The sequence below is a fragment of the Fringilla coelebs genome (assembly GCF_963513975.1).
Source record: "Fringilla coelebs genome assembly, contig: SCAFFOLD_32, whole genome shotgun sequence".
Lineage (NCBI taxonomy): Eukaryota > Metazoa > Chordata > Aves > Passeriformes > Fringillidae > Fringilla > Fringilla coelebs.
In genome coordinates this window covers 2,004,008-2,020,221 of record NW_028167319.1, presented here as the reverse complement: position 1 = coordinate 2,020,221, position 16,214 = coordinate 2,004,008, and the positions used below count along the sequence as shown (strand labels likewise).

The 16,214-nt window shown below is 51.3% G+C and overlaps 1 protein-coding gene across 1 annotated transcript; it reads left to right on the top strand.

The window, feature by feature from the left end:
• Positions 1-12,839: 12,839 nt before the first annotated feature.
• LOC311166037 (olfactory receptor 14J1-like) lies at positions 12,840-13,772 on the top strand (the record flags this gene model as incomplete). Its single annotated transcript, XM_084227522.1, has 1 exon — positions 12,840-13,772. The coding sequence occupies one exon, from the start codon at positions 12,840-12,842 to the stop codon at positions 13,770-13,772; it is 933 nt and encodes a 310-aa protein (XP_084083648.1).
• Positions 13,773-16,214: the final 2,442 nt, after the last annotated feature.

Here is a 16,214-nt window from a genome sequence, read left to right as displayed (position 1 = left end):
AGAAAATAATTCCAAAAGAGAAGATGTTGAAATGATTATTACACAGCTCTCCATTTCTGGCTGCATGCTCTGGAGATTCTATCTCTGCCTTCACTCAGGGTTGCATTCCCTAACAAGTCCTGGTACCAAATCCTGCATTCCAAGGCTGGAAAAATGTCTCAGGTTTCGCTGGGTGTATATTCAATCACCATCTGGTAAAGGTGGGGCAGTTATCATGTGTTAATTGAGCAGTTTACTTTATCTCTTCCACAGTGAATCCTCCCTCTGGGGAGATATCTTCTGTGAATGGGCCATTGAGTGTCACTGCAGGACTGATAAAAATGCCATCATCCCATTGTGAGGTGCTCCTCCCAGAGGGAGGAGCCAAGCATTCCTACCTTGATATAAGCTGAGAATGTGAAAAGCAGAGTCAGTCTTTTCCCACAGGATTCCCAGAAGAGCAGCTTTCAGCTCCACTGGATCCCAGAGGAAGACCAGGCCCATTGACACCACCACTGGACTTTTAGAGGAAAACTCCACGCTTCTAGAGGATCACTGCTCCAACAAATCCACATCTCTCACTGCAGGAGTACAGCAGTCACCATTTAATGGGAGTGCTACCAACACCCTGAGCCAAATCGTGTCAGGTCATATTCTGACTCTCTAAGTAGTTTTTTAGTATTACTGCATTTCTATTTTTAATTTTCCTACTAAAGCACCATGATTCCTATTCCCATAGCTTTTGCTTGACAGCCCCTTCTTTTGAAAATTATAATTCCAAGGGAGGGGGTTAACATTTTCAATTTCACGGGAGGCTCCTGCCTTCCTTAGCAGATGCCTGTCTTTTCAAACTGACACAATGCCCCAGGACACCCAGGCAGGTGAAGAGGAAGTCAGTGCCCCTTTCCCCCTCTCTCCTGCTCCATCTCCCAGCTCAGCACAGCCCCCGGCTGCAGGACAGCCCTGCTGCCAACGCCATCCCGCCAGGGATGCACTGGGGGGATCTCCTTCCCCTTCCCTCTGGCATGGAGGCAAATCCCATCCTCTCCTTGTCCTTCCTCCCCCAGGGAAAGAGTTGAGGATGGTGATCAGGGAGGACAAATCCCCACGGCAGAACCTCATGGAAGAAAAGCCCTACAAGTGTTTGGAGTGTGGGAAGAGCTTCAGGCAGAGCTCTCACCTGATCCGCCACCAGATGATCCACACTGGGGAATGGGCCTATGAGTGTGGGGAGTGTGGGAAGGGCTTCAGCTGCAGCTCCGCTCTTGTCAGGCACCAATGCATCCACACTGGGGAGAGGCCCTACGAATGTCCTGAGTGCCAGAAGAGGTTTCAGAGCAGATCCAATCTCCTCCAGCACCAGAGGATCCACATGGATGAGAGGCCCTTTTGCTCCCCCGACTGCAGGAAGGCCTTCAAGCAAAACTCCAACCTCATCACCCACTGGCGCATCCACACTGGGGAGAGGCCGTACGAGTGTCCCCAGTGTGGGAAGAGGTTTCACACAAGCTCCAATCTCCTCCTGCATGAGTGGATCCACATGGATGAGAGGCCCTTCCGCTGTCCTGACTGTGGGAAGGGCTTCAAACGCAACTTTGACCTCCTCACCCACCGGCGCATCCACACTGGGGAGAGGCCCTATGAGTGTCCCCAGTGTGGGAAGAGCTTCACCCATAGCTCTAACTTGACCAGACACCAAAGGAGCCACCAGTAAGGGAAGCTCTGCCAATGCCCCAACTGCAGGAAGAGCTTTGTGCTCTGCTCCAGCTTCATCCCCCATTGGAGAACCCACATTGGTCAGAGCCCTGGTGATCCATGTTCCCTGTGATGCTGGGAAGAAACCTGTCCCTTTTCCTGCCCCTGACAGTGACATGATATGGGATTGAAGAACATGAGGGTCTGACCATGGCCCTGTCATTACATTCACTCCCACCTCAGGTCATTGCCAGGGGCAGGAAAGGGACTGTCTCTCTCTCTCTCCCCGAGAAGAAGGGTGTCCTTTTCAGGCAGGGGAAATGCGTAGACAGGAAGAGACAGTTGTTGTTGTAGTTTTCACTGTAAATAGTTTTACTTACCCTTCTGTTACAATATTGTTTTTGTTTCTGTTTGTTCCTAATGTTGTTTTTGTTCCCAATAAATTGTTCTTATCCCAGCCCAGGATCTTTGCCTTTTGTGCTTTCCATGGGAGGTGGGAGGGCAGCGAGAGCAGCGCAGTTTTAGCAGTAACAGGAAATTGGGGAATCCCATTCCTAAACCCCAGCCTCTCGAAACCAAGCATCCCAGCTGGTCCCAGCCCTGGTGGCCATGGCAACAGCCTTGAGTCCCTGGCTGGGGCTGTGGGAACCTCTTCCCTCTGGTGCCCAGGGACAGGAGTGGAGGGAACGGCTGCAGCTGAGTCGGGGCAGGCTTAGGTTGGATGTCAGGAAAAGGTTTTTCCCCAGAGGCTGCTGGGGCCCTGCCCAGGCTCCCCAGGGAAGGGTCCCAGCTCCAGGGCTCTCTGAGCTCCAGCAGTGTTTGGACAGTGCTGCCAGGCCCAGGCTGGCATTCTTGGGGTGTCCTGTGCAGGACCAGCAGTTGGACTCGAGGATCCTGATGGGTCCCTCCCAGCTCAGCCAATTCTGTGGTTCTGGGATCCCATGACCCGGGGGATGGAACTGCAAATGGTTGCCATGGGAACAAACTCTGTCTGCAGGCCTTAGCTGGTGTCAATGGCAACCACCCCTGGCATGGGGTCTCCATGGAGCTGCCAAGGGACTGAGCATGGCAACAGGGGGCTGGTGATGGTGTCCACTAAGGATCAGATTTGTCACAGGCCCTCAGCAGGGTTCCCTGGGGATTTTCCAAGAGTCTCCAGGCTGTTCAAGAGCTGGAATGTCACAGGCAGAGACAGGAGCTCCATGGAGACCTCCCAGGGCTTTCTGGGGATGGTAAAGAGCCGTGTGGTCAGAGGCAGTCACAGACATTCCATGGTGACATCCCAGGGGACCTTGGGCTGCAAAGGCACCGATCTGTCACAGGTACTCACGGGGGCACCACAGTGGCATCCCAGGAGTCTGCAGGCTGCCAAAGAGACGGGATGTTCCAGACACTCACAGAGGGCCGTGTCATGAGCACAGTGGGAGCTTCAGGAAAAAGCTTTATTTCTTTATTGGAGAAACTCCTGCTGAGACGTAAGGTGGAGAAATGACACCCAACAGCCACCATGGATCCTCAATCCCCTGCAGGGCCCCTATGCTTCTAAAATTCCTTCAAAGAGAGGAGACTGGGAGTGGCTGGATCCAATCTCAGCCCCAGACTTTTTCAAAGGTGTCAATGATCGGACAGGTGGAATTGAACTTAATGCAATTTTTCCCACTGGATCAATGATGGAACAGGAGATACCTTTATTTGAATACAGCTGTGATTGGTTCTTAGCATGATTAGACAGAATGGTTCATTTACACCACAGAATAAATGAAAAATAAGAATTATTGTTGTGGGCCGTGATGGTGGTGGATACAACCCTGTGCCAACAGGCAGGAAGCATGAGAGCACCAGCACACACACACACATACACACACACAAACACACAGACACACACACACAGACACACAGACACAGACACACAGACACAGACACACAGACACACAGACACAGACATACACAGACACACACACAGACACAGACACACACATGCACAGACACACAGACACAGACACAGACACAGACAGATACACACACACACACAGCAGCTTGGCAGTGAAGAGACAGGAGGGTTCAGGCATTGAGTTTTAATGTGCTTCATTGTAGAGCAATGCCAAAAGTGTCCAGGGGCCAAAGACAAAGACAAACGAGGGTTCAGGGTACAAATACCAGAAAAGAGGGGGTGATGGAGAGCATCAGGGATCCAATGATCTGAGGGCTCAGGGGTCATACACAGGGAAGGGACCAATGGGAATGCCAGGGTGGATGGGCAGGATTACACACCAATGGGAAGAGAGGGAAGGGAGAACTCACCAGAGCATGAACACACAAGGTAAAAGGGCTAGGGAAGGCCAACGAGCCAATAGGGAGGACAGAACTGGGACAAATTAACATAGTGCTGCAGAGCACCATGGGAGAAGCCTCTTTCCTCACCCTGAGCTGTGAGGAATGCCTGGAGCCTATGGTGTGTCTCTCCAGGGCACTGCAATTGCCTTTTCTCTGGTAGGCTCACAGGCTTCCACAGTTGTGCAGTGTCACAATGATCTCCTTTTTCCTGTAGCCCTGCTGTGTTTGCTGTGTAACAGTGGACCTGTGGTACCATGAAGTTCCATAGAGTCACCATGGTCCCTTTGGTTCCACAAGGCCCTGCTGGGCCACAATGACCCCTTGGTCCCATGAGGTTCTGCGCTGTCAACAATGATCTCCTTGGTTCTGCAGTGTCACAATGGACTTTTGGTTCCATGAGGTGCCTGGCCTCCCACAGCCCCTCACAGAGCCTTATGTTCTGGTTTGAAAGCAAAACCGTGAGAGACTCCAAGTCAGAAATACAATTTATTAGGAAAAGGGAAAAGAGAACCAAAATTGATGCAATGATACAAAAGAAAAACCACTGACAAAGTCAGAATATAACCTGACACCCTGTTGGTCAGGGTGTCGGTAGCAGTCCAGTTGGAATGGTGGCTGCAGAACTCCTGGAGTGGCAGATGTGGTTCAGTTGAAACAGTGATCCTGTAGAAATGGTGTAGACTTCCTCTGAAGATCCAGTGGAAAAGGCAGCTGCTCCTCTGGAAATCCAGTGGAAAGGCAGCTTGTTCTGTCCCAAATCCCAGATTATATCCAGTGGGGATGCTTAGCTCCTCCCTCCTGGGCGGATCATCTCACAATGGGCTGATATCATTCTATGAGTCATGAGATGAGTCCCTTAAACAGAAATGGTTGGTGGAGGGAGTTATCTCTGAGTCATGAGGAAAGGCATTGATGGGCCCATTAACAAGAGATAAGGAAGAAACAATGCCCCTCCTGGTTTCAATGGCTCTTGAGGATGGGAACAGAATACATCTTTAGATTGTAACCTAGGACGCAATCCACCCCTTTGTCTAGTACCATCTATAGCCAAACCAATATCCTCTTATATATAGAGAGATATATAAAAATTAGAGAATGAAACTTAACACACAGTTAATGCTTAAAATTAGGTCTCGTTGTGTTACACAACAGGTTTCCCCATCTTTCTGCATTACCTACCAAGTGTAACCAGGTCCTTGAGCAAAAACAATCCCACAGATGGGTTTGTCTTTGCCTGAGGTGGGAGTAATTTAAACAGTCTTTCCTAAAATACCTTTAATGTATATCATAGGAACTTCATCTCCATCCACTGTGTGCAGGGGTTCAGACTTTCAGACTGGGCACGACCAGCTCGATTGATGGACCCTCTGGTGTTGACCATCCAGGTGGCCTTTGCTAAGTTCAGTTCCCAATTTCTGAAGGTTCCCTGGCCAAATGACTTCAGGGTAGTCTTGAGTAGTCCATTACACTGTTCAACTTTCCCGGCAGCTGGTGCATGATAGGGGATACGGTATATCCACTCAATACCATGTTCCCTGGCCCAGGTGTTGATAAGGCTGTTCTTGAAATGGGTCCGATTGTCCGACTCAATTCTCTCAGGGGTTCCATGTCTCCACAGGACTTGCTTCTCAAGGCCCAGGATGGTGTTCAGCCAGTAGCATGAGGCACAGGGTAGGTTTCCAGCCATCCTATGGTTGCTTCCATTATGGTCAGCAGGTAGTCCTTGCTTTGGCGGGTTTGGGGAAGCGTGATGTAGTCAATTTGCCAGGCTTCCTCGTACCTGTACTTCAACCATCGCCCACTGTACAACAGAGGGTTCACCTGCTTGGCCTGTTTGTTTGCAGTGCAGGTCTCACAGTTGTGGATAACCTGTGAGATGTTGTCCATAGTAAGGTCCACCTCTCAGTCACGAGCCCATTGGTATGTTGCATCTGTCCCCTGATGACCAGAGGCATCATGGGCCCAATGAGTGAGGAATGATTCTTCCTTGTGCTGCCAGTTGAGATCCACCTGTGATACTTTTACCCTGGCAGCTTGGTCCACCTGTTTGTTGTTGTGATGCTCTTCATTGGCTTGACTCTTGGGTACGTGTTCATCCACGTGTTGAATCTTTAAGGTCAGCCTGTCTACTCAGGTGGCAATGTCCTGCAAAATCTTGGCAGCCCAGATGGGTTTCCCTCTGTGCTGCCAGTTGGCCTTTTTCCAGCAATCCAGCCATCCCACAGAGCATTAGCTACCATCCATGAGTCAATGTAGAGGTAGAGCCTCAGCCACTTGTCTCGTTTAGCAATACCCAAAGCCCGCTGGATGGCTTTAAGCTCTGCAACCTGACTTGATCCACCCTGTCCCTCAGTAGCTTGTGCAACTCGTCATGTGGGGCTCCATACTGCAGCTTCCCATTTCCGGTTAGTGCCAGCAATTCGGCAGGAACCATCAGTGAAGAGGACATATCATCTTTCAGTCTCTGGTAGATCATTATGTGATGGGGCTTCCTTGGCACGTGAATCTTGCTCCTCTTCTTCTTCAGAAGATAATCCAAAAGTCTCCCCTTCAGGCCAGTTTGTTACTATTTCCAGAATTCCAGGCCAATTTGGATTTCCAATACGGGTGCACTGGGTGATGAGGGCAATCCATTTGCTCCATGTGGTGTTGGCGATGTGATGTGTGGAAGGAAACTTTCCTTCAAACATCCACTCCAGCACTGGTAGCCGGGGTGCCAGAAGCAGCTGCGTTTTGGTGCCAATTACTTCTGAGGCAGCTTGAACTCCTTCACAGGCAGCCAAGATTTCCTTCTCTGTGGTAGTGTAGTTTGCTTCAGAGCCTTTGTAGCTTGGGCTCCAGAATCCCAGTGGTCAACCCCGAGTCTCCCCAGGCAACTTCTGCCAAAGGCTCCAGGACAAGCCATTGTTCCCGGCTGCAGAGTAGAGGACGTTCGTCACTCTGGTCCCGTCCTGACCAGGCCAAGGGCTACCACATGAGCAATTTCCCGCTTGATCTGGGTGAAGGCTTGTTGCTGCTCAGGGCCCCAGTGGAAATCGTTCCTCTTGCAGGTGACCAGGTAGAGAGGGCTCATGATCAGACTGTACTCGGGATTGTGCATTCTCCAAAAGCCAATGGCAACTAGGAAAGCTTGTGTTTCCTTCTTGCTGATAAGATAACAAGAGATAAGGAAAAAACAATGCCCCTCCTGGTTTCAATGGCTCTTGAAGATGGGAATAGAATACATCTTTATATTGTAACCTAGGACATCTATCACTGAGGGAAGAGTGGGATAGAACAACCTCACATTTGGTGTCATCACATGGGGTCATTCCATGCTCTGCTGTGAGTTTCCCGGGAGCTGGTAGTGTTGGCTTCAGGAATAGTTTGGGAAATGGCTGGGGGACTGAGGGCTTGGTGAAAAATGAGAAGGGTTAAAATTCTTGTATTTATAGTCTTTTGCTACATGTCCAGATTTCCCACAGTTATAACAGTTTCCACTGCTTTTATTACATTCTGTATTGTGGGGAAGCACGGTTGCTGCAACCAGCGTTTCCATTGCACCCTGGACAGTGGCCTTGGCTAGGCTGGAGTCACAGTCTGAGACTGCTTGGCAAATGCAAGTGTCAACCATCTGAGCAATGGTCAACTCAGGGTCAAGGGGGAGGGCGTGAAGAACCTTTCTGCAGTCAATACTAGCATTACAGAGAGCTAATTTGCTAATAAAATAATCCTGGACCTTTTGATCCCCTACCTGTTTTTCCAGCGCTTTCATAAGCTGATCAACAAACTTGATATAGTTCTTGTCCAGGCCCTGGCGAATGTCAGTGAAGTCAATGAGGGATGTAGAAGCATCAGGTGTTTGAAGGAGGGCAGACAATGTAGCACCTTTGAGATCTTCCAGTATTGACCAGGGGAGGACTTCAACGTGATATTGCAGTCTATTATAGTCTTCTTCCCTGGTAATGCAGTCCATTGTGAGGTGTTGTCGCCCTTTTTCCCTAACATAACTTTTTGGTAACTCATTAAGTTTATTTATCTAAAGTCCTTTCCACAAAATAAACTCAGCAGGTGACAATATAATTTTCATACACTGTTTTGAATTGCATGGCACCATTGTGTGGGTTGTAAATGTCGCATCCAGCAAATTGTTAAAATAGGGAGAACCCCTCCCATAATCCTTTGCGTCCTTTCCTAAATCCTTCCTTTCCCTGTGGGGAATAGATTCCCACTTAGGTTTTGGCCCCTGTTTATACTGCACTGGTGCCACCTGAATCTTGGATACCACCTCCCAGTCCCCCTCCTTTGCAGCTTTTCTCCACATTCCCTGCCAAGAATCCTTGGGCTCATCCTCACTCTCGGATAAGCTATCGCTCTCTTCCTCTGCAGAGGAAGCAGGTGTGCTGGCAGAGGCATGGACCTTTCTGCCAACCGGCAATGCCTGGTGTCAAAGGCCTTTGGTAGCCAAAACAGCTTCCTTCCAGTCGGCCCCACATCTAGTTCCATGACATGGGAACCGGCAGAGGCTGGACTGGAGGAGGGACCCCGGAGTGGAGAGGTGGAGCCCATGTTGGTGAGGAGCTTTCCAGTGACAGGGCATGGACCTGACACGGGGGCGGAACTTGATGTTAAGGTGGGACCCGTCGCAGGGGAGGCACCTGGAGCAAAGGAAGGAAATGGGGATGAAGAAAGGAGGGAATCTAAACTGGCAGTCTCTCTCACAGGAATATTGCCATCTTGTGATTTATAGGAAGGGGGATTAGGACCAGGGGATGCGAGAATGTGGGCGAGGGAAGATCTCAGGGCAGCATGACCACTACCACCCTGAGGAGACGACAGAAAAGGAGGGGAGATGGCAGACAGCAAATGGCTTGTCTGTGCTAAGGGGCAGGCTCTATCTCCTGTCCTCCTCTTGGGGAACACTGGTTCAGGAACGTGGGGGGTGGATTGAATAAACCAGGACAAAGGGTTGGAACCATGAACTTGTGAAAGATCCCATAAATTAAATGAAGCAATGGATAAAATTTTCCAACTTTTAACATCCTTTGTGTTTGTAAAATATAAAGTTTCCCCAACAGCATCCCAAAACGATAACTGATAGAATCAACAGAGATACTAGGAAACTCCTTAAACAACCAGTGAACAAAACATTTTAAACTCCCCTCAGAAAATGAACTCCTCTCTAAATTCAAAAGTCTCCAAAATTTAACAAAAACATCCTTTTCAGCTTGGGACTGAATATTTCCCACAGCTGCCCCTGATGGAAGAGGCAATTCCCAACCAGAAGAACAGAAAATCAAAAGCCTGAACACCTGGCAGCTCTCTGCCACTCAGTCAATCACTCTCAGTCTCTCAGGAACAATCTTCAGCCATAATGGGGCTCATGGGGCTGTCAGTGAAGTTTGTCCCACGGATCTTGAAGGGATTGTCGACTTCCACTTCAGTGAGATTCGGTAAAACTTGAGTATCACTTCAGTGTTGCAGCCCACCCAAAGGTGTACAGCTTCCAGTGATGTCTGGCTTGCAGAATCACTGCTGGAGATGCTCACAGGGACCTCAATGAATCTGGACCCTGTTTGGTGCCAGGTGTAGTGTTGTGGTGCTACTGAGGCCCCTGGAGTGTCCGACACTCACAAGCTCAAAGCTCACTGCTATCTCAGAAAGCTGCCAGAAGAGGCAGGATGGGTTTTTGTATGATCTCCAGCAAGCTGGGTTTATTGGTACAGGAAAAGGGTACAGAGAAAAAAGGGTCCAGGGATGAAGACATGGTGTAAGCTGACGGCACAGGGTCCTATATGGGATAGTGAGGGTGGAGTCGAGGGTCAGGGGACCCCTGGATACAGGGGAAAATGGTGCAGACAAGGGGTCCAAGGTCAGGTCTGCCAGTAGGGAAACAGGATGGAGGAATGCAGCAAACTAGGGCCAATGAAGGGACAGAGAGATGAGAACATTCTAGGGACAAACCAAACATGGGCAATAAGGGTTGGGCTAGGGTAATTAGGCCAATGGGCCAATGGGGTATCATAACTTTACATAAATCAGCATGTGCGTGCAAAGATCTATGAGAGAAGCAAGCTTCTCACCTTAAGATGAAAGCCTATTCCTCTTACTTGGGACCAGCACTTCATGCCTGGGAAATTGAGACTCCAATGGTAGGACCCTGGGCCTCCACACACCATCACAGCTGTCCCAGGACAGGTCTGGAGTGCTCTTGGGGGCATCCTGGGCTTGGCACACGATTGAGGAGGGTATCTGCTTTCAGTGGGGAACTTAAAGGTTTTAAATTAAAAGAAATAAAAGAAGAAAAAGCTCTCTTTGCCTTACTTCAGCCAGTTCTCCAAGTAAAGCTGGCCCCAGGTGACAGAGGAGAGACAGGATGGGGTTGGGGAATGTGGACTAAGATTGTCCACATTAGGTCAGACCTCAAGGCACTGCTTCTCTGACCAGGCCAGATCTCCTCAGGAGAGTCCCTGGGTCAGTATTGCTCCCAGAAAGCTGCAATCTGCTCTAACAAGAAAAAGACACACATTAAAAGAGGAATGATTTGATTTATTAGAAGCTCTTTGAAATATTTTCCCATAACCATAGAAAAAAACTTCCTGATGAACTGCACAAGAGCAGTGAGAAATCAAGGCAGAGCCATGGTTTGTCAGGACTTGCTTGATCCCAATGAGCCTCACTGTGCATTTGGAGCTGAGCCCTTGAACCTCAGGGCCTGAGAGGAGATTGCACAAACCTTTCCAGGACTCAAAGTCAGAGGAAAATCCTGGAGTGTCTCAAAGCATGAATGGGCTCCACTGAGGTCCATCCCAAACACAGGCTCCTCATGGACTCCTTGGAGGAGAGAACTAGAGGCTAGGATGGCACAAAAAACTCTAAGAAACTCAGTGTGGAAAGGAAATTCCAAAGTACCTTAAAAACTTTGAGTATCTCAAAGTATTGATAAGCCCCACTGAGTGTCAGTACAAAGCTCTCAAGGGACTCGTTAAAGCAGATAATTGGGGCCATGATGGCATAAACCTCTCCCAGAGTCTGGATCAAAAGGGAGACACCAAGTACCTTAAAAGAACTGAAGTACCTTGAAGCATTAATGAACCCCACTGAATGTTGTTACTGACAAAGCCTCTCCAGGGACTAATTACAGCAGATCATTGGAGGCCATGATTGCACAAACTTCTCAGAGACTCCAAGGCAAAAGCCAAACCCAAAGTCCTTTGAAAATCCAGCAGTGCCTGAGAGCATTAAGGAGCCCCCAGGGTCATTTCTGGGCAAGGCTCCCCAGGGACTCCTTCCAGCAGATCCTTGATGCCACTGGGATGTGGGCTAGGGGGGGATGAAGAGGGCAGGACAAGGGGCTGACAGTGCCCAGCCTGGCTGGGGCTGTGCCAGGAGGCCCCAGGGCCTCAGGACAAGGTGTGTCCTCCCAGCCCTTGGTGGCACAGACCCTGCTGTGGCCCAGGGATCAAGACTTGTCTTCTCTTTGTCCCCACCTGTCATCACTGCCTCCAGTTCTCTGCTCTGGCTGGGGCCTGGGGACACTTTCTCTGTTGTGTCTCTCACTGGGACCCATTAAAAGTCAGAGAAACTTTGGAGTTGGATTCTGACTTGGAGTTCCAGAGAGGTTTCTTCAGCTCCCTCTAAGGGACTGATGTTCAGGGCCTGAGCACCAAAGCCCTAGAGGGTGATTAAACTCCTTGTGCTGTGTCTGTGCTGCTGAGCTAGGCTGTGCTCCTGCCACAGAGGCAGCTCCTGATAACCAAGTAAAGCTTCAAAAGCACATTTCTCTTGATGAGCAGCTTTTCTCCCAGCCCAGTAGGGCTAGGGCACTGCCTGCAGCCACCCTGAGCACAGCACAGAGGCACAGAGAGCTTCAATCCCTCAGGGCTGGGAATCTGCTGAGAAATGCCTGGGGGAGAATCACTGCCAGCCTTGGACACGGGAACCTTTGGCTGCAGGACAATGCAGCTGCAGCTCCTGGAGCCATCTCCTAAAGCTGGAACATCCCAATGCCTGCAGACCCTGTGAGTACATTCTCTGATTCTCTCTTGCGCAGAGCAGCCAGGGGTGCCCAGTGCTGTCATGCAGAGCAGGGTCCTGCAGCGCAGGGTGCTGTGCTGGTGCAGGGACTCTGCTGCCTGCCAGGGACAGCTCTCAGCCAGCCCTGGCAGCTGCTCCTAGCGCTGGGGAACAACATCTGAGTAGAGGGAGATAGCTGGTAAGGCTTGGAAGTGTTCTCCTTGTGTGGTGAGGATGCTGCATTGTTTAGGAGTGATCCCAGCATGGCATTAAACTGCAGAACATTTCAAAGTAGATTATACAGGGAGCACAGCAAGGCAGTGGCAGCATAAAAGGGAAAATCCTGCTTTTTTATTCTACTGTTCTGGGTTGCCTGGATAGGAAATGGCAAATAGATATTCATCTCTCAGTTCAGGCTGAGGAAAATAAAGATATTTTCTATCAGATTGGAATAAACCAGGTAGTGACAGAAATCAGTACAGGGACCCTCACAGGCAGCATCAGTGTGTCTTTTCCAGCCTCATCAGGGTTGTTCTGATGTTGCCATCAGAGCCTGCAGAGCAAGAGCTGCCCCTGGGAAGTGCCAGAGCTGGGAGGGGTCTGCAGGGCAGAGCTGAGCCCCCAGGGCTGGGCTGGACCCCGGCAGCACTGGCAGGGCCCAGCCCTGGGCACAGGGAAGCAGCTGCTGGCAGGGACAGCTCCAGGAAGCAGAGCCCTGGGCAGGCAGTGGGGGGAAAGTGGCCCCCGTCTGTGCTGGGATATTTAAAGTCCTCTCCAAACCCAACTATTCCATGATTACTTCTTTTTTTTCAGATCCCCATGCCATTGCACCACCAATGTCCAACAGCAGCTCCATCAGCCACTTCCTCCTGCTGGCATTGGCAGACACGCGGCAGCTGCAGCTCCTGCACTTCTGCCTCTTGCTGGCCATCTCCCTGGCTGCCCTCCTGGGCAACGGCCTCATCATCAGCACCATAGTCTGCAGCCACCGCCTGCGCATGCCCATGTTTTTCTTCCTGCTCAACCTGGCCCTCACTGACCTGGGCTCCATCTGTACCACTGTCCCCAAAGCCATGCACAATTTCCTCTGGGACAGCAGGACCATCTCCTACACAGAATGTGCTGCTCAGCTCTTTTTCTTTCTTTTCTTTATGGGAGCAGAGTATTCCCTCCTGACCATCATGTGCTATGACCGCTACGTGTCCATCTGCAAACCCCTGCACTACGGGACCCTCCTGGGCAGCAGAGCTTGTGCCCACATGGCAGCAGCTGCCTGGGCCAGTGGCTTTCTCAATGCTCTCATGCACACGGCCAGTACATTTTCCCTGCCTCTGTGCCATGGCAATGCCCTGGGCCAGTTCTTCTGTGAGGTTCCGCAGATCCTCAAGCTCTCCTGCTCAAAATACTATCTCAGAGAATTTGGGCTCACTGTGGTTAGTCTTTGTTTATCATTTGGCTGTTTTGTGTTTATTGTTTTCTCCTATGTGCGGATCTTCAGGGCTGTGCTGAGGATCCCTTTGGAGCAGGGACGGCACAAAGCCTTTTCCACCTGCCTCCCTCACCTGGCCGTGGTCTCCCTGTTTGTCAGCACCGCATTTTCAACCTACCTGAAGCCCCCCTCCATGTCCTCGCCAACCCTAGATCTGGCCCTGTCAGTTTTGTACTCGGTGGTGCCTCCAACCCTGAATCCCCTCATCTACAGCCTGAGGAACCAGGAGCTCAAGGCTGCAGTGTGGACACTGATGACTGGATGCTTTCAGAAACATTAAACTTCTGGCCAATTTCTTCAATTCACTTGTAATAAAAGTCATCTTTGATACTTTTTGTTGGTTTGGTTCTGGGGACTTTTTTCCTTTGTTTTTGTTTTTCATGTTGTCCACAAAGACATTGTTTGTGCCATTTCTCATTTTGTTTCTTTCCACCTTCCCTGTGGCCACAGACTGTGTCAATGAGGGGCTTTGCTCTCAGTGTCTTTAAATGAACTAAAGGATCTCGCAGCAGAGTTTTCTGCAGTGATGTCCTTTTGTGGCCGTCTCTGGAGCTGCAGCAGCAATGTCTGTGTGCAGAGCTGGGGGCAGATCAGTGCTGGGACAGCAACTGTGCCCAGGAGCAGCAGCACTTGCTGGTTCCAGTGCTGCTCCTGTGGCCTTGCCCTGCTGCCCTGGTGGCTCTGGTGTTGCTGTAGGACCTAAATGCTCTTGGGGCTGGGAACAGTCCTGGGGTGGCAGTGCCAGGGCTGCAGCAGGGACAGGCCATGGGCACTGCTGGGGCAGCGCTGACGCCTCAGGCCAGGCCCTGGGGGCTACAGGCTCCTTACCCAGGCTCTCTCAAGAACATGCCCAGGCCAATGCTGAGCACAGAAAACTCCTGTGAGCAGCACCAGGCTTGCTGTGGGCAGGCTGGGGGCAAACAGCATGGCTGGTGCTCTGCAAGGGCCCTGGGGAAGATGGGAAGGAGCAGCAGAGCAGGGGCTGATTCATCCCCAGTGTATAGGACAGCCCAGGGCAGCATCCCATAGCGTCCTCATGGAGCTGCCAAGAACATCCCCCCCTGCAGCTCTGGCCTCTCCCCCAGCTCACACAGGTGCCCCATCCTTGCAGGCACAGACACGGCAGCACTGGCTCAGGAGCCCCTGTTTGCATTGCACAGAGCAGGTGGGAGCACCCACATGCTGTTCGTGTGGGGACATGATCCTGAGGAAGCACAAATGCCATCAGCCCCTGGGGCCAGCAAGGGCTGGGGGACACCCAGGAAACCACTCAGCTTTGTCGTGGCCTCTGCACTCAGCCAGAAAGTTTGTTCCCATCAGCTGGGAGTTTCCTGTCCCACTGCAGACGCTATTGCTCAAAGCCAGAGCTGCCTGACAGCCACCCCCAAACCGCCCTGAGCATTTCCTTGGTTTCGCCTTTGCTTTCTTTCCTCTTCCTGCTTCAAATTTCTTCCTCTTGCTCACCCCTGTTCCCTTCCCTGCACATAGCCCATCCCTGTTTGCCCTTTCCTCTCTGGCCCCACTCCCCATTTCAGTTCCTGACTTAGCACCATGGGCAGCAGGATCATCCTACAAGTGCTTCAGGAATTGTCTGCAGGCTCCTGCAGTGCCTCGTGCTGCTCCCATGCCACAGGCACCACAGGCCAGGGGGGGCACATCTGGGCTGCTGTGTCTGCCTCTGGGGCTCCCTGTTCTGGGCCATGAGGAGGAGCTGCAGAGGCTCTGCAGGACTGACAGGATGGGCTTTGTGGCTGGCAGGAGAAGCTGAGGGACCTGGGTTGCTGGAGCTTCTCGAGAGGAGACCCAGGGCTCCTCCTGCAACAGCTGCAAGGGTGCAGCAGAGAATCCTGAAATCAGCAAGGGTGGAACAGGCCATAGAGATCATCAAATCCAAGCTGTGCCCTGACACCCCCTTGTCTCCCCTGAGCCTCCTCTTCTCCAGGATAAACAACCCCAGCTCCCTCAGCCACTCCTCACAGGTCTTGTGTTCCAGACCCCTCACCAGCCTTGTTGCCCTTCTCTGAACACGCTCTAGCCCCTCCATGTCCTTCCTAAATTGGGGGGGCCCAGAACTGGACACAGCACTCCAGGTGCTGCCCAACCAGTGCTGAGCACACAGGAATAATCACTGCCCTGATCCTGCTGGCCACACCATTCCTGAGCCAGGCCAGGAGCCATTGGCCTTCTTGGCCACCTGGGCACACTGCTGCCTCATGTCCAGCCTGCTGTTCATCAGTCCCTGCAGGTCCCTTTTTGCCTGGCTGCTGTCCAGCCTCTCTGTCCCCAGCCTGTAGTGCTGCAGGGGTTGTTGTGGCCAAAGTGCAGGACCCGGCACTTGGACTTGTTAAACCTCCCCTTGTTGGATTTCATCCCTGGATCCAGCCTGTTCAGCGCCCTGTGCAGAGCCCTGCTACCCTCCAGCAGATCAACAACACTCCCAGAAAACTTGTTGTCACCAAGATTCCATGAGGCCCTTGCATGTCCCAATGGTCTTTATAATTCCATGAGGCCTCCCAGTGTCACAATGTCCCTTTGGGTCCCTGGAACCCGTTTAGTTTCACAAAGTCCCTTGGATCCTTGGGCCCAGCAGTGTCCCAATGGCCCTTAGTCCCACAAGGCCCTGCAGAGTCACAATGGATCCTTGGTTCCATGAGGTCTGGCAGTGCAGCAATGCTCTCCTTGGTTCCACAGTGTCACAATGGCCTCTTGGTGCCAATTGCCA